Here is a 27,469-nt window from a genome sequence, read left to right as displayed (position 1 = left end):
CATTTATGTCTTGAAGACCTTGGCATTATTATACAATCAATATAATTATGCAGTCACTACGTCAGAATACTACAAATTACTATTAGTACAGTACTTTGATATTATTTTTTAAAATTATTTTTCGTTTTAGTTACATGATTCTGTGTGTTGTCAGCACATTTATAAAATGGAAAAACTGATCCCTCGCAGCAGGTCCTCAGCAAGAGCAGCCATAAGCTTCAGCTTTGTGTTTCAAGCAGGCCCTACAGACACCAAGGCTGGGTCTGGGATTTACCCCACCCGAAGGTTTCCCGGATGCCCGAGCCCCGATCCCCCACAGCGGTGCCCTGATCTTCCAGGGCTGCTCCCGCTCCTCTCCCGGTCCCGCCTCGCTTCGGCGCACGCGCCCGGGGGCGGCTCCCGGCGGCCGGAAGTGGCGCGCGCCGGGGGCGGTCCTGCGGCCCGCGTGGCGCGGGAATGGAGGGGCGGCTGGGCACCCCGGCCGTGGAGCCCGGCGGGCAGCGGGAAGTGGCGGAGCAGATGGAGAGCCCGGCCGTGGGGCCGGGAGGGCAGCGGGAAGTGGTGGAGCAGCTGGAGAACCCGGCTTTGGGGCCAGGAGGGCAGCGGGAAGTGATGGAGGAGACGGAGTGCCTGGCTGTGGAGTCGGGAGGGCAGCGAGAGGTAGTGGAGCAGCTGGAGGATCCGGCTTTGGGGCCTGCCGGGCAGCGGGAATTGGTGGAGCAGATGGAGAACCCGGCCGTGGGACCGGGCGGGCAGCTAGGGAATCCGGCTTTGGGGCCGGGAGGGCAGCGGGAATTGGTGGAGCACCTGGAGAGCCTGGTCGTGGTGCCGGACAAGCAGCGGGAGAACCTGGCCGAGGAGCCGGGCGGGCAGCGGGTAGTGGTGGAGCAGATGGAGAACCCAGCTTTGGGGCCGGGCCGGCAGCGGGAAGTGGTGGAGGAGACGGAGTGCCTGGCCGTGGGGCCTGGCGGGCAGCGAGAGGTGGTGGAGCAGCTGGAGGACCTGGCCGTGGAGCTGGGAGGGCAGCTGGGGAATCCGAGGCCGGGTGGGCAGCGGGAAATGGAGGAGCAGCTGGAGAACCCGGCTTTGGGGCCAGGAGGGCAGCGGGAAGTGGTGGAGGAGACAGAGTGCCTGGCTGTGGAGTCGGGAGGGCAGCGAGAGGTAGTGGAGCAGCTGGAGGACCCGGCTTTGGGGCCTGCCGGGCAGCGGCAATTGGTGGAGCAGCTGGAGAGCCTGGTCGTGGAGCCGGACGGGCAGCGGGAGAACCTGGCCGAGGAGCCGGGCGGGCAGCGGGTAGTGGTGGAGCAGATGGAGAACCCAGCTTTGGGGCCAGGCGGGCAGCGGGAAGTGGTGGAGCAGCTGGAGGGCCTGGCCGTGGAGCTGGGAGGGCAGCTGGGGAATCCGGCTTTGGGGCCGGGCGGGCAGCAGGAATTGGTGGAGGAGATGGAGAGCCTGGCCGTGGGGCCGGGAGGGCAGCGAGAAGTGGTGGAGCAGCTGGAGAACCCGGCCGTGGAGCCCGGCGGGCAGAGGGAAGTGATGGAGCAGCTGGAGAACCCGGCCGTGGAGCCGGGCGGGCAGCGGGCGACCGAGCAGGAGATGGTGCAGAGCCCTGCGGAGGGCGGCGGGGAAGCCCAGGCCCCTCTGCCCCCAGCCGCGGGACCGCGCCGCTCGCCGCCGCCCGCCTGGCCCCGCTCTCCCGTTGCCGCCGAGCTCTCGTCGGACTCGGACAGGTGGGTTCAGCCCCGGCGCTCGCCCCGGGTCGCCCCTTGCTCACCGAGGCTTCAGGCGGCTGATGCTGTGGCTGAGCGCCCGGGAGCCCGGTGTGCTTGCCCGCCGCCTCCCCCCGCCCCGGTGTTTCACGCTCTGGAGCTTGCTCCTTCCCATCAAAGGTGTAATTTTTCAGTTATATTTTTGCCAGGAATCTGTTAAATTAGGTCTCTGCAACAGCGCTGTAAAGATGTAGGATTTAACGAAAGCATGAGTTTGGTGGTTGTGGCCTGGAGAGCGTGGGCCGCCCCACAGAATGCACCTGCGGCTCTTGGGACAGGACACGCGCGGTATTACTGCTGAAAAACCTCATTGTAGGACTTAGGGTGGGGAGTCTGCACACTGTACTAGGTCCTCTGATGTTGGCATCTCAGTGGAAAAGCTCATTCTCAAGTTTTTTTTTTCTTTTTTAATGGTTCCATCTTGTACTTGCTGCATCTGTGCTTTGATGTTCAGCGTAGTTGGTGAAAGGTAACTGGTTAAATGTGGGCTCTGTTGCAGCGTTAGAAGTCTGCACACTTTGGTTGTTGCAGTAAGTCTTGTGTTTTCTTATTTGGCCGGTGCAGCAGGATGGCCATGTGCTTCTTTTGACTAGAGGAGGCTAAAATGAAGTCTAAGAATCTCCTCTTAAAGGTGCAAGGCTTCATTAACAGTTGATTGATTCAAGTTTGACTTCAGAAGTACTCTTGTTGGTTCAAAGTTTTCCTTGAATATCATGAAGCGATGGAGAGTGAAATTCCTGACTTTCAGGGGCTTCACCTGTGTCTAGTGTTTTTTACTTCCAAAATCTGTTGTGCTGATGAACCCTAAAGATGAAATTTTCATAACTTACCTGTCTTGCGTGTATCTTTGTTTTGTTTTGTTTTTTCTTTAACTCCTTCCACGGATCAGTCTTTTAGTCTGATTTTTTTTTTTCTCTGCATTTTTTTCTTCCATCAGCCCTTGAAGAACTTAAACTTTTGCTAAATGAACATGTTCATATGAATAAGGACTGGTTTCTTATTCCACTCTTTACTTGAAATATTAAGAGTCTAGGACAATAAACATCTCTTACACACGTGGCAGTGAGAAATACTGAATTACTCTGTGAATATTTACCAGGGGATTTGGGCAGGACATGAATTAGAAAATGAATCCATTTTATTTGCAAAAATTCAATTTTTTCCCCCTTCATTGTGCAAGATGCATTGCTTGAAATAAATATTTTCTTAACTTTCACTCAGCGTTATGCTAATGTTGGGATTTTACAAGAGCAGTGACTGTGAGAAGGCAGTATTGTAACTCCTATGTTTCTTTTTTTATTCAGTGATTCAGATTCAGATAGTTCATCAAGCACACTCTTCTCTTCATCTTCATCTTCGTCTTCAGCAGTATCTGATGAAGATGATCATCCAAATGAGAAGGATAACAGATCATACTGTCTTAGGACAAAGGATGAGTTGCCTATTGATGTAAGTACAATGCGGTATTTTTTAAACCCTTTCCTACTAACCCAACTAAAAATTTATATTTTAAGTCAGTTCTCCTGTGTCAGGGTGGGGATAGAATCAGAATAATAAAAGAGAAACTCCAAGGCTGAGCTAGACACAGTTTAGTAGGTAAAGCAAAAGCTACCCACACAAGCAAAGCAAACCCAGAAATTAATTTACCAGTTTCCATGGACAGGCAGGTGTTCTGCCATCCCCAGCAAAGCTGGGCTCTATGTGTGACTGTTGCTTGGACACACAAGCACCGTCACTGGGAATGTCCCTCATTCTCCTTTTCCACCCAGCTTTGTATGCTGAGCATGATGTTACATGATATGGAATGTTCCTGTGGTCTGTCTGTGCAAGTCACCTGTGCTGGCTGTGCCCCTCCCAACTCCTTTTGCACCTCCTCACTGATGGGGTGGCATGAGAGGCAGAAAAGGCCTGGCCTATGTGTAAGGCCTGCTCAGCAATAATAAAAACATCTCTATATTGTTAACAATATTTCCAGCACAGATCCGAAACACAACCCCATAACAGCCACTATGAAGAAAATTGGAGTTTTGTGCAGTAGAACCCACCACAGTTAATAGCATAGAAAGTCATGTTTTTTGGGTATATGTATTAAGGAGTGTTAGTGGAACTGTTTCAGAAATCTCTTGCTTTGAAACAAGGATTGGCAGATAGTGTATATAATGTGGCAGAAGGCACCATTTTGAGATACAGGATCAGAATTTTACTTTCCTGCTTGTTGTTGGCCTTTGCATTCTCTTACAGAAGTGACTCAGTTAAGTCTTAGCAGTGAACTTGATTTAATGTTGGAAAAGTCACTGGCCGGTAGAAGGGGTGTGGTGTTTTAATCTGAATTCATGTTTGTGTTTAATGGTATAACATTTGGGAAAGTCTTGGCCTATTTGATCTTTGCATTGCTCTCTAAGTCTTTGCCAAACACTTTAGTTAGAGTGAAGATTATCAGGTGAGGTGTTGATAAACCAGGATAAGATTCTTCTGTTTGTGTGGGATTTTATTTCTAGTTGTGGTCTTTAAAAGTGCAGTTCAGTGCTAGGATCAGGGTGTTGAATTTGAAGATAAGTTGCAGATAATTTGAAGATAAGCTTACTCTAGTTGTCTTGTATTTCATAAAGTCTTTGCTGAATTCATAGCAGCATGGTATATACATAGAAGTCTTAGTTCATGGGTAAATTGGAGGTAGATGATGAACTTGGTGTTAATTAGTCTTTGATAGTAGATTTTGATCCTTATATGGGCAAAAGACTAATTCGAATATGGGGCAGTACTCATTTTTGTATCTGAAGTTTGGCTTTTTGTGTTCTCTCTGATATCTAGTACCAAATGCCACTTTCAGCTAAAAATAATTCTCTTTGTATAGGTTGTTGTGATGTTTACATCTTCTATAAGGATCCAAGTCATGATATAAATGGACAGACTCCATTTTGTTAAATCAGATGATACACATCTGGTGTATTTTGATTATAATAATTTTTTGATTTCTCATTGTTTAATTATTTTGTTGTACATCCAGCTTGGATGAAATGCCTGTCAATTGTTGGCCTTTCTCCATTTTAATAAAACTGGCTTCTGCTGTAGTTGTGATGGAAATATGTAGAGTAGTGTCTCTGTAGGAGAGATTGCCTCAAAAGTGGTGGTCCCCCAAGATGAGTTCATTTAGAATGATTCTGAAAGAGACAAATCAAACTACATTTTTAAAAAATAAATCTTCAAAATGCCAGGGGATTTTTTCAAACTGTCAAATTTCTGCAGTGATAAAGTGGTAAGTGCCTTTGTGTGATATTACATGCTAAACATTGACTTGATGTTTGCAGAAATTGCCTCCTGTTGAAGACTTATCAATAATTCTTCCAGATAATGTTGAACTGAAGCTCTTTGGGACAGTTTCCAGTGTCATTGAGCAGCTAGGTAGGCAAGATATGTTTGCTTTGTTTTTAATTATTATAATTTCTGTATATCTCTGCATGACTTAGCTGTTCCTTCAAAGTGTCAGCCCTGCAGTGTCCTATTTCTGGGGGTAGCAGGTTGCTGAATTGGAATTCGAACTAACAGTGATGTTTGTGTTGAATTACCTTTTATTTGGCTTATATACATGTGTTTCTATGTGACTTCCCTGTTTAATTTTTTTAATTCAAACCCATTTTTTTCTACTGTGTATTATGGTTTTTATATTGCTACTGCCCACAGTTAGTGTATTTAAGTGTTTTAAGAAAATCTTCCAGTTGTAGGTGCTATTTTTGAATAACCCCTGAATATATAGCAGCTGTATAACTGAAAGCACAGATGCAGTACAGTGCAGTCCCAAGTGCTTGCTTGTTAATAGATGAGGACAGGAAAAGGACTTGTTTCTTCAACAGTGAAGTTCGTTTGTTGATTTATTTATATCTTTATTTATTCCACTTCTGGCACCTTGAGCAAATGAAAGCTGCCCATTGTCAGCAGTCAGAGGATGGTGTGACTAACATGATTTATGGATGGAGGGTAAGCTTAATGGGATTGAGATACAGAATGGATGTAGGTTTCACTGCAGGCATAGAGATTTAGGGATCTTTTTGGATCTGTGTGGGACCTCAGTATTCGATAAATGAAATCAAAGTTTTGCTGAAGCTCATATTACTAAAACATCCACAGTATGTTTGTATATAAGCTATTTCAAGTGTTCATTCTGCTTGAACTGCATTCCAAGCAGTTTGCTTATGAAAATTAGAAATTAAGTTCAATTTTGAGGCTAAAGTATTTAGGCTGAATGTAATACAAAAGAACTTTTGATATTAATTTTTCTTTTAAAAGACTTCAGGTAATGCAGGCAATTCCTCTACATTATTTTATTGTAGTGAGATTTAATTTCATTAATTTGCAGGAAGCTGGGAGGAGGGTGTGGAAGATAGTAATCTGGTTCTTTTCCAATTTGCCCTTTTTTGCTTATTGATAATAATGGGAATTTCAAGAAGGCTCTCTTCAGCTAAAATGGTAGTTTGAAAACAAGTTTTAAAAACAAGTTGAATCATACTTGCTATTATTCTTACTTTTGGTTTAAAATGTGAAGGTATAAACAAAACTGTTTTAAAGACTGCAGTTTTGAAAACCATCCTTAATTCTAACCCTCACTGGTGAGTATAATGTTTTCAAATACCAGTTTACTGGTAAGTGAATTCTTCAGGTTGCATCCTACTTTATGTAAGGTACATGCATAAAGTGTTGAATTACATTTGTTGGTGAAAGTTAGAAAACAAGGTAATAGTCATAATGAAATAAAACCATATGAATAGTGTAAGCCTCCAGGACAGCTGTGATTATTTTCTTGCTTTAACTACCTTGCTTTATGAATTTTCTTTCTCTTTACATTTTTGTTTCTTTTCAGTTCTTCTGAAAACAGGCATCAATTTCAGTTGATTTGTGGCTATATTAGGGATGTCAGCTAATTTGGGATATTTTTTTTTTGATTTTTGAACTAAATTGATACCTCTGGTATACCAGGTTTGTGTCTAGTCTGAGGGGAGTTATTTCTCATTTGCAAGCCACTAATATTATTCTGACACAACAGTCAGTATTCTTTTTCTGTCCCTTTGATGTCCCTCAGAATCTCTGCTGTTCTCTGTAGCAAGCTTCCAAGTTCATCAGTGTGCAGTGAGTGAGTGATACTTTTATGTGGATGTTTCATCCTGTGAGGTACATCTGAGGCTAGAACAGTGTAGGTTCATGCTTGCTGTGCAGTAGCTAAAAGCAAAATGACAGTACTTTCTCTGAACTTCTGTGCAGTGTATCAGAATTTAACAAAACTTGTGCTGTGTTTTGCTTCAAGGTACTTAAAGAGAAGAGAAAAAAATCCCTGTGTGGGTTGGGACCTGGAAAGTAAACAGCTTTGGTGTACATGAGGAACTTTCCCTGGGGCTGTACTTTGGGCCCCGCAAGAGTAGAAGCTGATAATTTAGGATGGGTTTGGGTAGGGGAAGCTGTAAGTCAAATAGGCTGGAGGTGGTAATGTTTCTCCTGTTTCATGGGACTAGTGCACTGTACATTTTCAGAGTTTATTTTCCTCAGCCTACTGCAGGCTGGGAGCTATGTGTGGTGAATCAAGTTGAGAACATTATCTGAGAGGTTTTGATGTGTTGTTTTTGTGTATTTTGTGTAGGATTTTTTTTGTGTGAATGTTTGGGGATTTTTTTTGTTTGTTTGTTTGTTTTTGTTTGTTTTTTTGTTTTTGTTTCGTTTTGGTTTTTTTTTTTGCTAAGGTGTATTTCTCATGAGGCTTAAACAACACATTAGGTACTTTCACTGTATATTTCATCTTAAAGGTAGGTACCAAAGAAATTGATTTTGCAAATTCTTTTGAAATTCAGTGAACTATTAAGCTGGTGAATTGTCATTTCCTTGTTTGGCAGGTTAAGTTTTTTGCAGATTGCGGTAGTAGCAGTATCTTTTAGTTCAGTGATATGTTGATTGCTGAAAGTCCTTTTATGTAAGTTTAGGAGTGATGATCTTGAGCTTTTTTTGGAGTGACACTGTGTACTTGAGTGACTATTTGCTGATGGACAATCATTGAGAAAGCTTAACTGAACATTCTGTTGTTTTACAGGTAGAGAAGTTCAATCATCATTAGGCACAAATGTTGTATGAGTTGTCTAGGCATTAAACTGCAGAATAGCTAACAGATTGGGTATATACATTTATAAACACCATCAGTTGCTGCTGTAACTGAACTGCCAGAAAGCTTTTGTGGTCTGGTGTGATTCCTAGGACTCTCTTTACCCCAGAGAACAATAATTCTGTAAGCAATATAAGCATTGGAGAAAGGGGTGTGTGATTCTAAGTACTTTAACACATGTGAAAGAATATTTGGTTGCAGCTCTACAAACTGAAGTAGACAAGTAGTGGTGTGGTTTGTTAAGTTTTACTGCAGTTAACTACATGCTGTTGAAACATAAAGTTCTAATTTATTTTTTTTATTTCTGTTTTAGTAATAATCGAATCACTGAAAGGCCTGCCTCCAGTAAATGAGGAAAGCATAATTTTTAAAGAAGATCGGCAAGCAGTAGGAAAGGTGGGTGTAAAATAAGAACTTGTTATTCTAATATAAAATTGGAAGTGTGCTTTAGTGCTCCAAAAGGTAGAGTTGAAGTCTACTAAGTGAAAGAGAATGCTTCCTTGATATATAGTTTCTCTCTGTGCTTTTGACTCTTGCTATATTGATCTGTTTTTTTAATCTCAAGAATTCCTAACCTGGAATTAATTGCATCCTTGCAGAATTACAGTATCTGGTGAGTTTCCAGTGTTTCAGAGGGCTTGTGGAGAGGAAGAGATAGTTTTCAGATGTATGATACTGGGTATGTGCTCTTTTACTGCCAGATAGGGGCAGTGGTTAGAGTGAAGTTTTACGAAAAATGGGGAATGTTTTCTTCTATGCTGTGCTGTTCTGATTTAAGGCCAGTGAAGAATGTTTGCTGAGAGGGTTGTTGTACTGAATCTTGCGTTTTCTGTAGAAGGAAAGCCATTATCCACAATGGTTACTACTGAAATATCTCTAAATGCTAGATGTGAGTGGAGCAAACAGTGCAGATGTTCTGTAAAACATGGCAGAATTCTCAGGTCTCTATGGAATTGGGGAACAAGCAGTAACTGTTGTAAAGGCATCTTGTTAAGATGAACTTGGAGGAAAAAATGATCAGGAGATTGTTCCAAGCGTTACGAGACTTGAAAGCATAATAGACACAAAAAACCAGAGATTTGATAAAAGGAAGGATTACTGAGGATATGAGAACTTACTGTTCCACATCATAAAAAACAGTAGTTGGGGAAATAACACTGTCAAACAAAATTCGGTAATAAAAAAAGTGTGAAAGGAACTTCTGTTTGATGGTGCATTTTGAAAATATATTGGACTTCTTAAATATCAGTCTACAATGAAATTAGTTACTACTAATCTACTTGTAGTTTACTTAAACATTTTAATTTTATTTCTTTCAGATATTTGAGGTATTTGGTCCTGTTTCACATCCTTTTTATGTGATAAGATTTAACAGCTCTGAGCATATCAAAGAGAAAGGTATTAATGTGCAAGATAGCATGTATTTTGCTCCATCAGTAGAGGACTTCACCCAGTATATATTTGCAGAAAAACTAAAACAGTGAGTCTGATTTATTTTCTAATCTGGTTATAATTTTTTTTATATAGCTAAAAATGTTGCATTAAAGTTGAGACTTCAGTGAGAAACTCTAAGCTTAACACTTTTAACTTTGTTTCCTTGAGGTATTTTCAACAATGTTGTGATAACAAGACTGTACTATTTTGCCGTTGAGAGCAATGAAGAGTAGCTGTAAACTGCAAGCCTTTAAAGTGCTGTAATTATTAAAGTTTAGCTTATTCTGCTTAAAATACTAAGCTTGCTTTCTTTTTCTGCTGCTGTTAACTGAAATACCACAACCAGAAAAGACATTGATACTTCCTCCATACCCTCTGACACACATATTCATGAGTATAAAAGAGTTTTTCAAGATGAACTTTCCAGATTTTCTTGTTCTTTAGATTCCTGTATAGTTTCAGAACTGATAATTTGTTTGTATTCTGAACAAGTTTGTATTAATTTACTATTTTTATTTCATATTATAAGGCTGGAATTGAAATGTAAGTATCAGTAAATCTATTTCACAATTAGAGGATAACAATTCTAGATAAAAATTACCCTCTAAATTTGCAAGAGAGGAGGGATTTGAGTGACAATGTAGTATGATGTTCAGAAACTTCTCGGCAATGTTTGTGTATCCCAGTCTGACTGAGGAAAGTAGCATGCTTAAATAGGACTTGATGCCATTTAGAGGAACGTGTATTCAAAGATACAGACTAAAAAATAAAACATAATAAATGACAGCTGGATATTAATGTTCTAATTATTGATGAGCAATCATCTGAAATAACTGTAGGTTAGCTATCTTTTGTCATACAAGTGACTTAGTTTCTGTTTTCTTAGGATTAGTTCTCAGGGGTTGATTAATTGTTTGCATTCATTACAGCTGCGCCCGTATTCATACTGAATAGCTCTTTTCTTTAGTCAGACCTGCAGGAGTCTTTTTTTTTAACTTCCTCATTTCTGTGCAAGCAACAAGCATATTTTCTTCCCTTCAGTGAGGACCAAAATAGATCACTTTCTTGCTCTGATGCTTGTTTGTTTTTCTGCAGCATTTTGATGCCAGCTGGTCTTTGATTTGCGCTATTAAACTTTGCTGCTTAGCACAGTAAAGTGCACAGACTCTAATCATCTGCTTGCTGCATCAATAACCGTGTGCTGTACTCAGCATCTGAGATGGGAGACTTGTGTTTTACTTTGTTTCATGCTTTGGAAATAGTTTGGGAAACCATTTTTCATTTGGTAGTACTTCATTGTCATAGGTGATAAAAACCTGAAACCTGGGTAAGATACTTGAGACTTCCATGGCTTACCAGCACAGCTGAACAGTGCTTCAGACATTGTTTCTTGTCTTGATTAGCATGAGTAGTGTGACTTAAACTACAGTACACTAAAACAATAATTTATTTCTGGGTTTTGTCAGTCCAATTACTTAAGCTTGTGTGAAGCATTTGGTTCTATTGACTGAAGCTGCCTTTTCATGAAATAGAAATTCTTCATCCATTTTTAATGAAAACTGATTTCTGAATTGTGCTGTAATGCTGTATGAAGACACTTCAATGCTATAAGAATGTGACATTAATAGTAGAAAAGTCAAGCATTGGTCAGTGATCCATTAGAAGACTTTTGCACCTTAGTAGATGGCATTTGATAACCAATAATTTTTATTTTCTGCTTTTTCTTAGTTTGACTGTGTGCAGACCAGATTTGGAGTATTACAGGCTTAAAGTTTCAAAACTGTGATGGTTCTTTGAAAAGGAAAGGAATCAAGATTAAGATCTGAAAGAAACACTGAGTTTGAAGCTTTTTCTGAAATCTGAAATGCAATCTGCTTGCATTGTACAAAGTTGCAGTGCTATGAATAAGCCTTACACTTCATAGCAAAAAAGTAAAAGTGTAGTGTAAAACTTTCTGAATGCAAAATAATTTGTTGCTAAAGATAGGCTTGTGTTGTATTGCCTGAAACCCAGTTCTAAAAAAGCTCATGTATTTTCATGATTCCTCTGAATTACCTTTTGTTAGACTTCAAGGTCTTACAGTATATAACTTCACAAGTCAAAAGAATTACTATATTGTCCTTTGCAGAAGATATTAAATACCTCGGAGCATGAAAAGCAGTTTTTGTTTTCTGAAATGAGGAAGGCTGCTTTGGGACAGTGAGATAAGCTGCCTGACCTTGAATGATTTAAAGTTTGCAGTCAGTGATGTTACATATTGCTGAATGACCGTAGGTCTTGGCAATTCCTGTGAGCTCTGCTACTTCTGGCAGGCCTGTGTTGCTCAAAAATAACAAGATGAAAGGAAGAAGCAGTTCAGTTCATATTAATAAAATAACTTTTCTGCAGCTGAGAAATAACTTTAGTATAGAGTCCTTATGTTGCTCCCTGTAATGTCTTCTTCTAACTGAAGTTTAAAATATCTTCCTTGCCTTCCTTTTTACTCATAATCTCAAAAGGACATGTAGAGGTTGAACTTCAGTTTTATAGTTAGGGATTGAGGCACAAGGTACCTCCAGATGACTTGCCAGTGCTCTCATGGGTGGGACTAAGTACCTCTGAAGTACAGGCTGTTGATGCCAACCGCTATGTAGTTTTTTGTAGTTACTGCTACTTGATTGTTGCTGACTTGATGGATACAAAAAAACCTCTTGGTTATTAGAGCAATGACTGAAGGCATTAGATGGCTGTAGCTGTGTGGTTCTATTTTTCAAGTAAAAATTTTCAGTATTACACTGTTTTATACAGTTTTTCTGCAAAGATAGGGATTGTACCTTGATATTTCAGACCAAAACACATAAAATTTAAGAGCAGCATGGAAAAAACCTTGACTACAGAGAATGTAATTTAAATATGTTTCACAAATTCTTTGCTAATCCAAGAAATTACTTGATCTTTAGTGAAGGACTTTGCAGTGGGTTAAATAAATTAGACTAATCCAAATTTATTTGGTGTTTATCAGGCAAGACAATTGAGTTTTTGTATCTTTAAATGTCTTTTGCCTTGCAATTTAATTTTATGTTTACAAAAAAATAAAAGGTGAAACCTAGTTGTCTAGCTAACACTGTCTTAATAAGATTGTAAGCCAAGCACTGAGGGTCTTTTGGTTCTGAATTTACTTTGCTGTAGTTATACTGAAAGCCTGTGTCCCACTGAATGAGTTCATGTGACCTACTGAATGAGTAGGTTCTTTTTAACTAAAGGTACATTTTCTGAAACTAGAAGAATAAGAATGCTTGTGATTGTAGTCAACAGCATAAGAAATTTGCAGTGAACTACCTCAGTTCAGGTTTAAAGCATTTAAGGTTCAAAAGGATTTGTTTAGAGAATATGGTCTAAAATTTAGTATTAGGATGTTTGAAATGTTTAGTCATCACTTGAAGTAGGAAGATTTTTCAAGAGTAGTGAAGCCCTGAGTTGACCTAGATACTACTGTTTGCTTACAAACAATATTAAAAAACTAAGTGACTCTTTGGAAAGAGGAAGCTCCTGTTCTGGGAGACCTGATACCTTATAGAAGGTGCTAGCCTTCATCTGTCTGGATTGTCTAATTTGTGTTTTGTGTTGTTTGTTTTTTTTCTTCTTTCAGGGAAAAAGGTTCAGATGCATCTTGGAAGAATGACCAAGAACCACCACCTGAAGTAACTATAGAGGGTTTTTGGGTTTTTTTGTTTATTGTTTTTACACAAGTCATATGTCAAAAATATTCTGTGCAGAACAAGTAATTAGCAAGGTTATCTTTTTATGGAGGCAAAACTTGAATGTACCTCTTCATTGAAACTAAGGGTCATAGAACTTAAAAAGGTCTCATAGTGAGTGTAGAGAGTACTACACCTGTCTCTCTGCTTGCTTTTTGCAGTTGGCAAAAATGTGTATCTTCAGTTCCTCTAGTCCTTCAAGAACATATTTGACAACCTGAATGTTTAGCTTTGGGTAGCAGTGCTTTCACTTTCCCTAATAATTTTGCTTCTGCCAGGGAATTTTTTTTCCCTGCTATTCTTTCACTGCAGCTTTGTCTTCAATTGGCCATAAGCAATTGCTTGTCTTTAAAGGCTTACTAGTACTCTGCAAACTTACTACTTGTACATTTGAGCTGTCTGGTCTTCAAAATTAATTTGACATCTCTGTTGGCATTCTTTAAATGCTTCATAGTAAGCTTACCCTACAGTTGGCTGTTATAAAATAAAGTTCCATGAGAGAAGATGGGCTTCTTAAATAAAATGGCTGTCATACAGGGTCATGCAGAATTAGGAGCTCCTTGTGACCATTGACATCATTTGCTATAGGATCTGTAAATAGTTCTTCAGTGACTTTCTGTTTGTGGTCCTTAACTCCACTCTAGCTATATGTTCTGTGAAAATTCAATAAGAATCACAAGGCTGATAGTTTTACTGAGTTGTTTTACATCACAACAGTTGAGTCACTTTTCCTTGCAATTTTTACTTTAAACAATACAAAGTAACTGAAATTCTTAGAAGCCTTGTGTCTGCCATAGTATTCTAAAGAGATCTGTCTGCTTGTTTTGAATCTTCCAAATGCTTGCCTTTTTAGCATAATTTTGTACTATGTAATACATGCTTCTCACTCTATAATTTGGTAGGAAAGGTGTGTTTTGTGGGATTTGGGTTTTTTTTTTTTTTTTTTTTTTTTGGTAGAGTGTAATGGTATTTGTTTGGTTTTGTTTCTCCAGTGTTCTAACTGATTTTTAGGATGGAATGGAATAGACTATTTCAGTTGGAAGGAACCTACAGCAGTCAGGGCTGACAAGGGCTGAAGCGTAAGCTGAAGTGTGTTGTGAAAAGCACTGTCCAAATGCCTCTTAAATACTGACAGGCTTAGGGTGTCAGCCACCTCTTTAACAAGTCTCTTGACGCCTTGCAGTGTTTGACGACCCTCTCAGTAAAAAATTTCTTTGTTATTTCCAGTCTGAATCTCCTTGGTACAGCTTTGGACCTTCCTACTCATCCTATTACTGTGTACCAGGTAGAAGAGATCAGCACCTCTCTCTCCCCTTCCTCAGGAAGCTGTAGAGAGCAATGAGGTTGCCTCTCAGCCTCCTTACCACCAAATGAGGCAAGTCTGGGGTTCTTAGCTGGTCTCTGCAGGACATGCCTTCCAGTGCTGTCACCAGCTTGGTTTCCTTCCTCTGGATGCAACCAAGGACTTTGACTTTCTTGACATGTGGGGCCCAGAACTGCACACACCACTCAGGATGAGGCTCCCCAAGGCTGAATGCAGTGGGACAGTCACTTCTGTTGGCTGTCTGCTCTTTCTGTGCTTGATGCACCCCAGGATGGGGTTTTGCCCTCTGGGTTCCAGGGCACACCCTGCTGACCCACACTGAGCTGCTGCTGGCCAGCACCCCCAGATCCCTCTTGGCAGGGCTGCTCTCCAGCCACTCCTCTCTCAATTCACACTTGAGCCTGGTGTTACCTCACTGTAGGTGGGCAGTATTTGGACTGATTAGATTTCATTCCATTAATCATTGCCCAGGGCCTCAATCCACCTAGATCTGCAAGGCTTCCTGTCCCTCAAGGGAGTCAGTGGCAGTTTGGTAGCAGCAGACTTGATCATGCAGCTTCTAAATGCTGCGTCCAGATCATAGATCAATATGTTAAACAAAACTGGCCCTGGAACTGAGCCCTGAGGAACTCTGCCCTTCAGGCACTTCTTCACCCATTGCACCATGCCCCTGCTTATCCAGCACTGAACTGTTTGTCCAGAAGGATGCTGTTGGGGACTGTATTAAATTTTTCGTTCACAGTCCTTATCTCCCAGGATGGTTGTTCTGGCTTGAAGGAGAGATGTTGTGACATGATCTTTTTTGGGCTCAAAGATGGGTCCTGTAAGGATGTATCAGTCTGTCAACTTGGAATGTTGCTTTTTCCACAGTAGTGAATAAGGATGATGCATTTTGAAATACAGTTTTTTGTTTCCTGTAAATGAAACAGAGCTGTGTAGCGCTAACTCCTCTCAAAGAATGCTTGTCTGTCAGTTCTGACTGTAAATTGCCTTCCTTTCTTGTAGAGACATAATCTCACAGAGAATCATAATCTGAGAATTACAAGTGTTGTATAAGAATTGGACTGTAGGTTTGTTATCCATAGAGCTTTGAAAGACAATACTTTGGGACATCTGTCTTAACTTGCTTTCATTCAGCAGTTTTCTTGTGGTGATGATATTAGATGGGCTTATTGGCTAATTTTGAGCTCTTCTGTTTTTCATGCTTTAAAAGCTGTTCAGGAGATAAGCTTGTAGATATGTCATTTGAGTTTGTAGGAACCAATGAAATTTTATTGGCCAAGTGCAGTTAGTCAAATCTGCAGATACAGATTCATTGCCTTTTCCAAAGTTTGGTTTTTTTTTTCTTAAAGATTTTTCTTAATTTAAATTTGTTGTACCTCACTATAGGAATGAACAAAGGAAGCTTGAAAAAAAAGTCAGTGATGAGAAGGGTGGGCACTCTTCTGACTGTGTGCTGTTTGGGAAAAAACCCACATCTAACACCTTGTAATCCTCAATTAGAATAATCTTTGGTTAGTTCTAGCAGTTACAGTTTATACCATGCTATCCCAAGCTGTGACAGTTGATTAGCTGATAGAAAGTAGCTTTTGCTGTGAAGGTAATAGCTGCTGATAGGGGTGCAGATCAAATTTTATGCTACTGATGCTTGAAATTGTCTCTTAGGGGCAGACCCTTTTAGAGACCGCAGATTGCAGCCAGCAATCTGATTTCTTGCCAGCCCCTGTAGTAAGCTGTGTGCAATTTTTGGAGTCACTTCTTTTTGTGATAGTGTGAAGCTTTGTTTTTGTATGAATGTTAAATTAATTCATGGTAGGCTTTTCTTACTTGCTACTTTTAGTTATATGATAATCATTCCTTTTTGGCAGGCTCTTAAGTAGCCCAGCTTATTTGTGGAGTCACTTATACAATCTCTCCTAGCTTTGTCTTCGGGCTCAGAGGATGACTAAATGTGGTCTGTATGCTGCAAGATAACCATAGTTATCAGCAGCAGATAACCATAGTTTTTTTGTGGGGTGACTACTTTGGGATGTTACATGGAAATTAAAGAGCAGTAAAAGATGTCCATTATTTGCTCAAATAATTTGAGCATAATATGTTCAAATTGCTGTTCATTATTTCTGCACTACTGGAGTATAGTGTACTGGAGTTCTTAGAAAAAACAGGAGTTAGTGAAAGATTTTACTTCATGATGTACATCATCTTGCTGTAGTTCTTACAGCTTTTTTGAATGTCATCTAGTTATGTAGTAGAAGAAATAGTTGTATTCAAAATTAACTTTATGAGACTTTTTAAGCACTGTTTTGGTGCAGTGTTTTTGAGATCCATGCTCTGTGTATATGATAGAAGTAAGCAGCATAGCCCCTACTTTTAGAATTGGGAAGGGGGGTTAGGAACAAGTCCTACCCCTTTTAAGTTGTATGAGTGAGCTGTTTTTCAGGGAACTAATTAATGCTGACAGATTTCTTCCCTGTCCCTGATAACTTACCCTCAGTCATGTAAGTTAGGATTCAAAAGGTAGCAAAACCTTGTGTAACAAGAAGAAAACGTTGCAGGGACGTTGAATCTGTTGTAAATGACAACATTCCTCAAAGCTGAAAATTTCTTTGGAATAACATTGCTATTGAAATTCAACAGGAAATGTTATTAAGTATACTGCAGAAAATTCCAGTGTAGTGTCAGTTTTAGAGTAGAGATTTTATAATGTAGTTTTAATGCTGAATTATGTATTACTTGCCAAAGTAATTTTTATTTATTTTAAAAATTCATTTTTTAATTCATTTTATCTGCAGTTAATCTTTGAAAGCTTTTTCCTGGCAGCTCCTTTTCTTTTCTTACTAACATCTAGGCAATCAAACATTTGTGTTCAGCTCTGGAATGTTGCTCTTTTCAGGAAAATTAGAAAGGATAACTGAGTCATGCATCAATTGTGTTATGACTAATTTTTTGAGTGTTAACTTTTTTCTTGTGCTGAGAAGCTAGCTGATTTTTTTTTTTTTTACTAGGTTTTGGATTTCAGTGATGATGAAGAAGAAAGAGAGGCAAAACAGAAGAAAAGAAAATCTCAAAGTCAAGGAAGGAAGAAAATCCGATCAGAAGCCCTTCCACCAAGTGAGTGAATGCTTTTGTCTGTTAATCTAAGTTTGGAATGCCCATTTATAACTGTCTTAGTGATTGAGTTTTTCTATAGTTAACACTTTCTGTACTTTTTTAACTTATATTTGAGTTTGTGGCTACATTCCCTGTTTATTATTTTATAACTAAAATTAAGTTTTATTCTGTTGAAGTGGAAGCCCTGTGCAAGGGAGGTGGTATAGCAGCAGAGCCATTGTCAGGGGAAAGTGAAAGGCTCTTAGAACAGTGCTGGTTGACGCACAGTGAGGATTCTGAACAGATGCCACCATTTGGTTGGGGTTCAGCTAAAGCCTTTGAGTGCTGGGAGACGACAGAGGAAGGCTGTGTCCAGTTTTTGGAAATCCACTTCCTTGCAATCAAGGGAGGAGATACAGGTCTTGGATGGAGAATTTACTCCTCTGTCTAAAATGAAGCTCTTCCTCACCCATGACATACAGATACTCTTCTAAATAACTCTTACTTTTGTAACCTGCTGAGAACCTTTCTGTTTACCTAATGCAGTCATTCGATGACCAAAGCTGTATAGATTTTCATAATTTGAATAGCCTTCTTTACTCTCCATTCTCCTGCTGCTTTTGTATCTGTTCCTGGTGCATGCTTGCAGCTGTGCTCTGTTTACCATAATCAAATTTTCTCGTCTCTCATGCCTCTCCTGAAAAAACTGTGATTTTTTGATTGCCATTTTGGTTGAATAATTCATATTGCATTCCTCTTTTTCTGTTCTCACTGGTCTGCATGCTTTTTATACCTCTCCCTTTAAATATGACTCTCATCCCTTACCCTCTTCTACTGCTTACTTACCAGATTGCTTCAGCTATCTGCAGCATGGTGCTTCCCCCATTGAATTTCTCAGACTCCTGTGACTTTTCTGCTCTTCCTTTGTAAAGCTAATATGCATTGTGCCCTGCTGAAACCCTTTTCTCTTGATCTGGGAGATCAGTAGGTGTCCTTTAATACTTTTTGTGCAGTACAATCCTCCCTTGTATCAATCAAATAAAGCCACAATCTTTCTTGGACTGGCTTTTGCCCTATGCTTTTGACAGTTTTTTTTTTCCCTTAAGAGATGGATCTGAATTGTGCTGCACTCTCTCTTCATTACTGAAGGTTATTTTTTCTGTTAATCCAGCATATGTGTGTTTTCCACCACATCCTTGATCTGCCAGTTTATTGCAGACCTGCCTTTGCCTTGGGCTTGAGTCTGTTGCTGGGTGTTACTGTTCCTATGGCTGTTCCATAACTGAGAATACAGCAGGAGGAACTGCAGCACTCTTGTCAAGGAAGACAGGTTTTGATTTGCTGTGGGTTTTTTGTAAATAATATGGCACAGATTGAAGTTGTGTGCAATTTGTTTCGGCTGTAGAATTCAACAGCAATGATATGTCACAAATTGAGGCATAAAGTTGGTCTCAGATAAAGACTTACATGAGTGTATTAAAATTGTCTCTTGTTAGAGTATTTGATGAAAGAACAAAAATACTTATTCAAGTACTTCAGTGCTTCCAAGAGGCCTGCTTGTACAAAAGGAATCTTAACTCCTAATCTCCCATGATGTGTAGAAGTTCTAGTATCCAACTACCTTTCCAGACTAAAAAACATTTTCACCTTTGAAAAGCTATGTAGTCAGGTGCCAAGGATGAGGTTCACACAGGCTTTTAAATTTCAGTGATTTTATGTGGTGTTATATTCCTGAATACCTTGTTGCTCCCAGACATAAAATCCTTCTGAGCATTTAAGTTCTGCAGCTTTTTGAATATCTTAACAGCTCTTTGGAGCATTTTTAGTATTTCCGTGCTTTGCATTTTATCGTCGTAATCCCATTAAAATTTCTATGATATTTATATTAAGGGGCAAATATATTTGTTATGAACATTAAATATATGTTTAGAGTGAGTTGTGCAAAGAGGAATTTGTCTTAAAAAGATGAATGCTGAAAGCTAATTGGCTAGAGGGCAGAGACTGTGGTTTTTCTGATAAGTTATAAGTCTTTTCTTTCTGATAAGAAAATAAGTTAATTTTATTAATGTGAGTTGGAATAATTTCTTGTGTCTTGTGTCTATGCTGTAATACCAAGTTGGGACTGAAGGCTGGATACCCCTTCAGTGTAATGCAGTGTTGATTTATCTTTAGTTTTAAAATGTGTTGTTCTAAAATCTTGTTTTAAAAGCTTCCAAAATACTTAAAATTTGCATGTTCCATTTATACAAATGAAAAGTCTGGAGGGAAAGAAGATGAAATTTCTTTTTTAAAGACTGAGTTTGCAACTCTCAGGATCATCCTTTTGATATTACTTCTATCAATCAAGATTAGTTACTGAACAGTAGATTTGCTGCTGTTATTTTATTCTTCATGTATTAGTTGCCAGTATTACTTGTTGATAAGATTGCTTTACAAATTTCATTGACTTCAGCTTGAAAGATTTGTGAAGACTAAGCCTGATCTTTCCAAAATAATATTACAGCTGTGTGTGGGGGGTTCTTCTATTTGTTTATTCTTTAGGTGAGAATAAAGAACTTCATCACTCAGTGCAACAGCCTGCTTCAAGTTACTCAAGGGGATACCGTGGCAGAGGGTTCTCCAGGGATCTGTTTCCTCCTCCATCAGGCCCTCGAGGGTTTTTCAGATCACAAGTAAGACCACCACCACTGTACTTTTCAGACTGGAGGATGAACCAGGAACCACCAGTGTTCCCACCACCTCACAGAAGAGAAAACCCAATGATGCAACAGTATGGCTTTCCTCCTCCAGATTTTGGTTATGTCAGTGATTGGCATCAATTCCCCCCTCCGCCTTCAAATATGAATGTGATGTGGACAGGCCCAAACACATACAATTCATCCTGCTCATTTCTGCCACCACCGCCGCCACCGCCGCCACCTCCTCCTCCAGACAGCCATCCTCCTCAGTTCAGGCCTTACTGAGATTCCATATGGGTTCATGTAGAGCACTGCAGTTTACAGGGAGAAAGAACAGCCTGCCAGGACGGCATTCCCTTATTCTGGAGATGCTTTCTTTTACTGCAGTGGTAGAACAAATGCGGAGTTTTGTGCTTTGTGGGACAGCTGTAGGAAATTATTTTTTTCTGTGTATGTTTTCTGTTTCCAAAAAGAAATTTATATGATAAAAATAACTGAATATTGAATAATAGTTTATTTTTATATCTGCTACTTTAAGATGATAAATAAAAGCCTTTTGGAAGTTGGTATGTAGCGATGGAAATCTATTTTGTAATAAATGTAAGAGTTTATATAACTACTGTTAAGTAGTGATGAGGGTATCTCACATAGACAATATTATATTTTTAGGATGATGGTGTATTGCTGTGCTAAAACATTTTTCTCAATTTCTGCAAATTTGAAACTTACATGGGAACTGAAAATCTGACATCTAAATTTTGAGGTAGGTTTTTTCCTATATACAAGGCATAAACCACTACCCAGCTTTCAATACTTAACTAATTTCATGTTAACTAAAAGACTGTGTCTGGATGGTTCTTTTTAAAAAATATCTGTAGTACCTAGACCTGAATTGGGACCAGTTGCTGACTTGCTGTGTCACATTCGGTGTTCTCCAATGGTTGTAGAAGATCAACCTATTCATGGGATGTTTTGGATTAAATTTAGAATCTAAAATCAGCATGATTTCTCTACCTTGGCTCTAACTTCTCTAGCTCCTAATGCAGAGGTGCTCATAAATACCTACTAGAGTGTGCAGTCAGCCTTTCTAGGAAGAAGTCATCAGGTCTGTTGGAGAGAAAGCCATTTCAGAACTCTCTTGTTTAAATTTGTAAGTGCAGATGGCACTAAATTGCTGTTTGATTACAGTCAAAGCAGTCTCTTCTGGAATTATGAGGTTCATCAATTCTCCCAGCTTGTTTCTGGTTTGGAGGTGAAGTTATCAACCAAGGATCACTTGGAAGAACCTCCACCTGTCCAAAGAGCTGGTCCCCCAATTGCACTTCCCTAGTTTCTATGGAAGTGACTCTGCCTGACTAGTTTGGAAGACCTTACAATGCATCAATATTTTTTTAAACAGGAGGAAAAAGTACTTGTGGGACAGTCATCTTAAAGATTATTTTTCAACTGAAGTCATTACTAGCTGCGATGATTTTTGAATGTTTACCAGTACAGTCACCTTGACCTGATAAAAGTGTGCAGTATGTATTTCTATTCTCAGATTTGGTTTGACCTGATTGCTTTAAATATGTAAAGTCTTAAGTAAGCTGTGCAGGTGTTGTTTAGACTTTAATTCCTAATTGCTTTAAGAATGAAAAAGGAAAGGACCACCTTGTCTAAGATGGTGCAACTCAGAACTAGAATTTAATTTCAGACTTGAAAGTTTGCTATAATATATTTAAGTAACAATATTCTTTGATATATCTAGAACTACTGTTTCATGGGTTTGCAGCTGAGAAGGTTATATAGATGTCAGTTTATGGCAAGCTAAGGTTAAGGTAGTCTACAATGGCAACAAATAGTTTCAGAAGAGCAGCGTTCCAGACATTCATGTTTAACTTGGTTCCTGCAGATAAATTTTTTGTAGTAAAAAGAATGCCCAGTTCTAGTTCATTGTAAATGTTTCAGGGGAACGGAGAAGGGGCTGCATTTCTGGCTATTTCAGCAGTAACCTGGATATGACCATTCTCACTAATAAGGGATGGTACAATGATAGAGATGTTACAAGTGAAGTATCAAACATTAAAGCATTTTCAAGTCAATTATGTAGTAAAGGGAAAGAAATTGTCAACATCACACTTGGACTTGGGATGCTAATGGCTTGCTGTCCCTGGCATAGACATCATCAGCCAAAGTGGCAGTTGAAGAGTTAACACCAAGAACAGGAGTGAGGTACTAGGAGGTGCAGGTAAAACAGTCTTAATTATTACTACTATTGCAACTGTTTTTTTTTTTTTTGTATGGTAATGTTCACTTTTTTCTGCAATAATTAGCTCTATACTAATAATTCTTTGAATTAGGCTGTTAAGATTTCTCTTAAATGAAGATGTGTTCTCCTTCCTCATAACTATTTTTTCCATGTGGCAAACCCAGTATAAAGCTGGTTTACAGAATGTAGTTTGACAAATATGCTGCAATCTAAGGCGTTTTACTAATTCTTGGTTGTTAACTGCAGTGCTGGATTTGTGTGCACTTGCCTGTTTGCTAGGCTTTGGGCTGTGATTGGTCAAATGTAAGTATTTTCTAGTGGAGAAAGTAGAGGAAATAAGAATATTTTCTAGGAGTTGAAAAATCTCTCTATTTCTGACTCCTGTTGTCCTCACATTGGGCCTGGAAAGCTACAATAGAGCTCTGTCACTTCTGTAATATTTTTAGTTCTTCCCCTTTTAGGGGAATTTCTTCATGGCCTGCTTTCCAGCGAAAGCTTAAGGCATGGGATGGAGGGGAGAGACTTGAGGAAAAGGGAGGCTTAGGGGAAGATTAACCATAATTTTTCAAAGGGTTGAGGTTTATAAATAGAAGTATGGATGCAGTAAACCATTGGACTGCATAAATTTCTGTGACTGATAACACGGGAAATGGAATTGTAATTGCACATTTGACAGCATTCCTCTTAAGTCTATAAACAAAAGTGGCACTTTTGCTGGTCTTAATTTAGACAGGTGTCAGCAGCAGGAAGGGGGTGGGCTCATCTTGAAGGTGAGCAGCAAAAGGACAAACAGGTTTCTTAAAGAAAAACTCTTGACAAGTGGTGTGGGAAGCAGTGATGCCCATGCTGCCACAGGTTGCTTGGAGAGACGGTGGGCTCTCCAGTCTTTGAGGGATTCAGAATTTGATTTTGGACAGTGGCCTGTGGGATGTAATGTCCAAAGTCTTTCTTTGAGTGGAGAGGTGGGCCAGGTGGTGTGTGAAATCCATCCCAGCCCAAATTAATATTTTCATTACTGTCATTGTTCTGGAGTTCTGTTTCCTCACCAGAGATTTTTTTTGTCTCTAGATGCTAAGAGACATGAATAGCCTAGCCTGAATTACTGGTTTTTGGGAAGCCTGGCTTTTCATTTATGCTATTGTATTCTTTCATTGTACCTCAGATTTTTATAAACAAAATCATCATACTGTTCTAAAAGTTGGACTTGCTGCAGAAAATAATGAGTGCTTCCATTTCACTAGATGTAAGATGAATTGAAGATTTGTTCCTTTATTAGTTGTTTGGAAACTAATGCTAATGAGAGTCTTAGTTGCTGTCATTTTCCCTTAGGGGGTAAAGTAAAGCATTTTGTATTGTACAATTTATTTTGAGAATGTTATCAAGGAATACCTACCCAATTATATTTTTTTAAAATGCAACAACAGAAAAACCCCTGAGAATTATTTTTAACAAATGTTCTCTAAAGTTGGGATTTTTGCCTTAGGTAAGACCTTTTTTATAATGCAAAGCACTCATGCCAGGATGCATGTTAATGACATGCAGATGAAAATAAGAAATAAGCAGGTTTTTTTGTAGGTTATGTTTAGATGTTTCCAGGTTCCATTTTCTATTTCTTTGCAACTCAAAGGTATAGTCGCTTATTCTTGCCTAGTGAATTTAGTGATGCACATAACCTGATTTAGAGGATTGATGAATCTGCACAAAACAGTTGGTAATAAATTTGTTATGGTGACAGGTGAAAAAATGGAAAACACTGGCAATGATGACAAGGCTTTTACAGAACAGTTTACCTGTCAAGGCAAATGCATAATCTGGAAAGCATGAATAATGATCTTTCTTTATCTCAATCACTGTATGGCTTATTCAGAGTTATTGAATGTGGGGTAGCCTTCACTTGCCATAGATGAAATCTTTTGAAACTATGGAAGAATAATATTGTTGATTTTCCTGTGAATCTGATGCTCTGCATTTTTTTGGCAGTGTTTTGTGAAAATGCTTTGTTAGGATTTGCTGTTTGGCTGCTGAGGTTTGAATTGGATGGAAATTGTGACTCACAGAATGGTTTGGATTGGAAGGGTCACTGAAGACCATCTGGGTTCCAACCCTTCTGCAGTGGGCAGGGACACCTTCCAATAGACAACAGCCCTGTCCAGTCTGACCTTGCTTAGTGCACAGTGCTTGCTATTTATTAGCAGAAAGCCAGTTACACAGAGGGACAGGAGTGAGCAACTGTCCCACATTCCAGCTTTGAACTTGGACACAGAATCTTCTCTCTGACTCTTCTGTGCCCACCCGAGTAGTTCCAAGTACATGGGCAGAAAATAACTTGCCCTGCAAAAGGCTGAAACTGCTATGGGATCAATTGTAGTTATGAACTGTTTTAAGTTTGCTAATATTAAGTCTCAAAGACTATTGTTTCCATTTTAAGCAGGAAGATTTCACTCTGAGTTTCCTGCTGTGGGAAGTAGGAAACAAAAATCTACAAACTCGTTAATCATCAGAATGAAACTGCTGCTTGATATCAGAATTAGTTGTTATGAAGGTCTGTCTTTTGGAAGAAGTGGTACAGCTAATATTTTCTTTAAAGAGAAGAATGCTATATCTGTATATTGCTATTTAGTAAATTTTTAGTATGTACTATTGAGACCACTATTAGGTGGTCTCAAATCTGTTTTGTGAGACTTGCATGCATATGAAATCTGCAAAAAAACCAAAGTATTTTCTTCAGTGTAGACCCAGGAAAAGAGTATATTTTGTGACATTCCAATTGACTCCTTTATGTAAATGTTTAACCTCATGGAGGCTTTCAATTTGCAATTGAAAATTATACCTAGACTGTAAAGAGTTGTTAAACCTGTCCACTGGATCATCACACTCTCAATTACAGCTTTCCTGGGCCGTCCTGTGTTACAGCACACCCCTTTATATAGAAGCAAATCTTTATTAAATGACATTTTTGCAAGCACTTTTCTGTGTTTAGTTTCTTGGTTATACTCTTCACTGTGATGTGTTTAATTCATAGTTTTACATTTATTTATGATACCCTACAGTCTCCACAGCTTGGCTTTGCCACATAGTGATGCACTTGATCTTTGGTCTTGGTAAATGCTTTCTGCAGTGATGAGAACAGAGGGGCATATTTTTTCCTACTTTTTGACACTGCAACACTCATCTCTGCCACTATTATATCCAAAAGAGGTACAGTACCACGTGCAGTGATAACTCTGTTTTTGGTTAGTGCATGTTTGGTGTTCTCGTTGCAACGTATCCCATATATACACATTATACTCTCTTTATGGTGTATCTCATTTTTGCTCTCAGTACCATTCTGACCCTGAAATTACTTGGACATTAACAATTTCCGTCCTTCCAGCATAAGGTGATGAAGTGATGATATCAGAGTTTGAGATGGAAACAGTAACTGTTCCCTAGAGAAAAATACAGCCTTGGGTAAGTTATGTAGGTCATGATGCTCCTTTGTCTGGGAGCAGAGAATCCTGTTTACTTTTTCATTTTGCAATTCCAATGTAGTGGAAGAAGAAAGACTTATTGACCTTAGCAGGAAGAGGATTATCATACCCTCCAAAATTGAGGCATGTATGGATGTGACAGTGTAGAACATTCAGATTATCTAATTGCCACCATGAATTCCAAGAAAATCAGCTATTTCTTGGACTGGAGAAGCAGTGGTTAAAAAGGTATAGCATTTATAAATATACTAATTTCTAAGCAAAGTATTTTTTATTTAGTTTGAAGTCATTTTGGTAGATAAACCATAAAGAGATTGTTGTTTTAGAGAAGAGGTGATTCTAGTTAGGTACAAGTTAGGTCAGTGTCTCCTCTGCTCTGTGACTGGGTTGGCATTTTCTTTTAAAAAGGGAATTTCAGACAAAATCAATTTGTCTAGTATGGATGTCTGGAAAACATTGAACTTCGGATCCTGACAGGAGTTCAGTTTGCATTTCAGAGAGAACTCGGGGTCAGACAGTAGGATTCTCCTGCCCCTGGTTCATGAGTCTAAACCAGTTAAGAAACTTTATGCTTCTGTGCAGTGCAAGGATATCATAGAAATGAGCATAAAATGCTTTTACTTAGTGATTTTTTTTCTTTTGGTTTTATTTTTTTAATATTTTTTTTCTTTTGAGCCAAAATCCTACACAAGTGGCTGCCTTCTTACAGGTGGTCAATAGCTAATCCAGTTAGGTTGTGATGTTCTTCAGTCTCAGAATAGAGGACAAGAGTAAATAGTAATCATGAGTGACTCTTGAGCTAGCTTATAATGTAATATAAAAGGAGACATAGAAAATCTTTGAAACTATGTTTTATGTCTTGTTTACATTCTAATTTTAAGAAGTAATCTTTTGAGGCAAATCTTTTAATCAAGGAAAAATTTTTTCATAGTGTCTTAATTATCATCTAATGTTTTATTTCCAGGCAACAGTTGTATCAATATAAAGAAAGTGTGTGTGTATATCTAATATAAATATTTATAGTACATGTGCTTGGTAAATATTAAATTATCATTAATAATTGTATATGTGAGTATATATGTATAAGTATTTGTTAGTTATTCAAAACTACTGTAATTTTACCTCCTTCATGCTAGCTTGGCAGCAGACAAAAAATTGTTGAGTTAGTGCTGCCTAGGTAGTTACATGAAGGCTGCTGAATCAAAGCAATTGAGCATGTTAATGCTCTTATTCCATTGCATTGTGTTAATTTAAATTAGCATTTGACTTATCTCTTGAGACAGAGAAAACTTATTTTTTTGTGAGAATCTGTTATTTTTCCTTGCTTTACCTGTGATGCTAGGATGGCTGTGCCCTGTGTTTTCCATGTGCAAATGACAGATGGAGGGATCCACACTCCTATCAAGTCACTTTCTGAGGTAATTCATTGTCTGCTCCCTGTGATATGTTGTCACATAAGGGATTTACTGTCATACAGGAGCTCTGCCTACTGCATTTTAATTTTCTTTTTTTTTTAGTTTTCAAGTTGTGTTTAATGAATGGTTAAGTGGATGTAAAAATGTACTGAAAAGGTGGTTGTC

The 27,469-nt window shown here is 39.1% G+C and overlaps 1 protein-coding gene across 3 annotated transcripts; it reads left to right on the top strand.

The window, feature by feature from the left end:
- The first annotated feature begins 391 nt into the window (after positions 1-391).
- Positions 392-27,469, top strand: NAF1 (nuclear assembly factor 1 ribonucleoprotein). 3 transcript variants are annotated; one of them, XM_071431984.1, is made up of 9 exons: positions 392-1,008; positions 1,054-1,730; positions 3,074-3,218; positions 5,078-5,171; positions 8,222-8,304; positions 9,228-9,388; positions 12,971-13,022; positions 17,409-17,514; positions 20,035-27,469. In XM_071431984.1, exons 1-9 carry the CDS (start codon positions 457-459, stop codon positions 20,454-20,456), a joined length of 2,292 nt encoding a protein of 763 aa, XP_071288085.1. In that variant the 5' UTR covers positions 392-456; the 3' UTR covers positions 20,457-27,469. The 3 variants fall into 3 exon arrangements, with proteins under 3 accessions (XP_071288085.1, XP_071288084.1, XP_071288086.1); XM_071431985.1 differs by having other exon boundaries at positions 393-879; positions 1,264-1,730; XM_071431983.1 differs by having other exon boundaries at positions 392-1,730.

This window comes from Agelaius tricolor, unplaced genomic scaffold (assembly GCF_023055355.1).
Source record: "Agelaius tricolor isolate 1412-34295 unplaced genomic scaffold, bAgeTri1.0.p SCAF_8, whole genome shotgun sequence".
In the NCBI taxonomy this organism is placed as follows: Eukaryota; Metazoa; Chordata; class Aves; order Passeriformes; family Icteridae; genus Agelaius; species Agelaius tricolor.
Note: the sequence above shows the minus strand (reverse complement) of the source record. Positions and strands in the feature narration are given on the sequence as shown.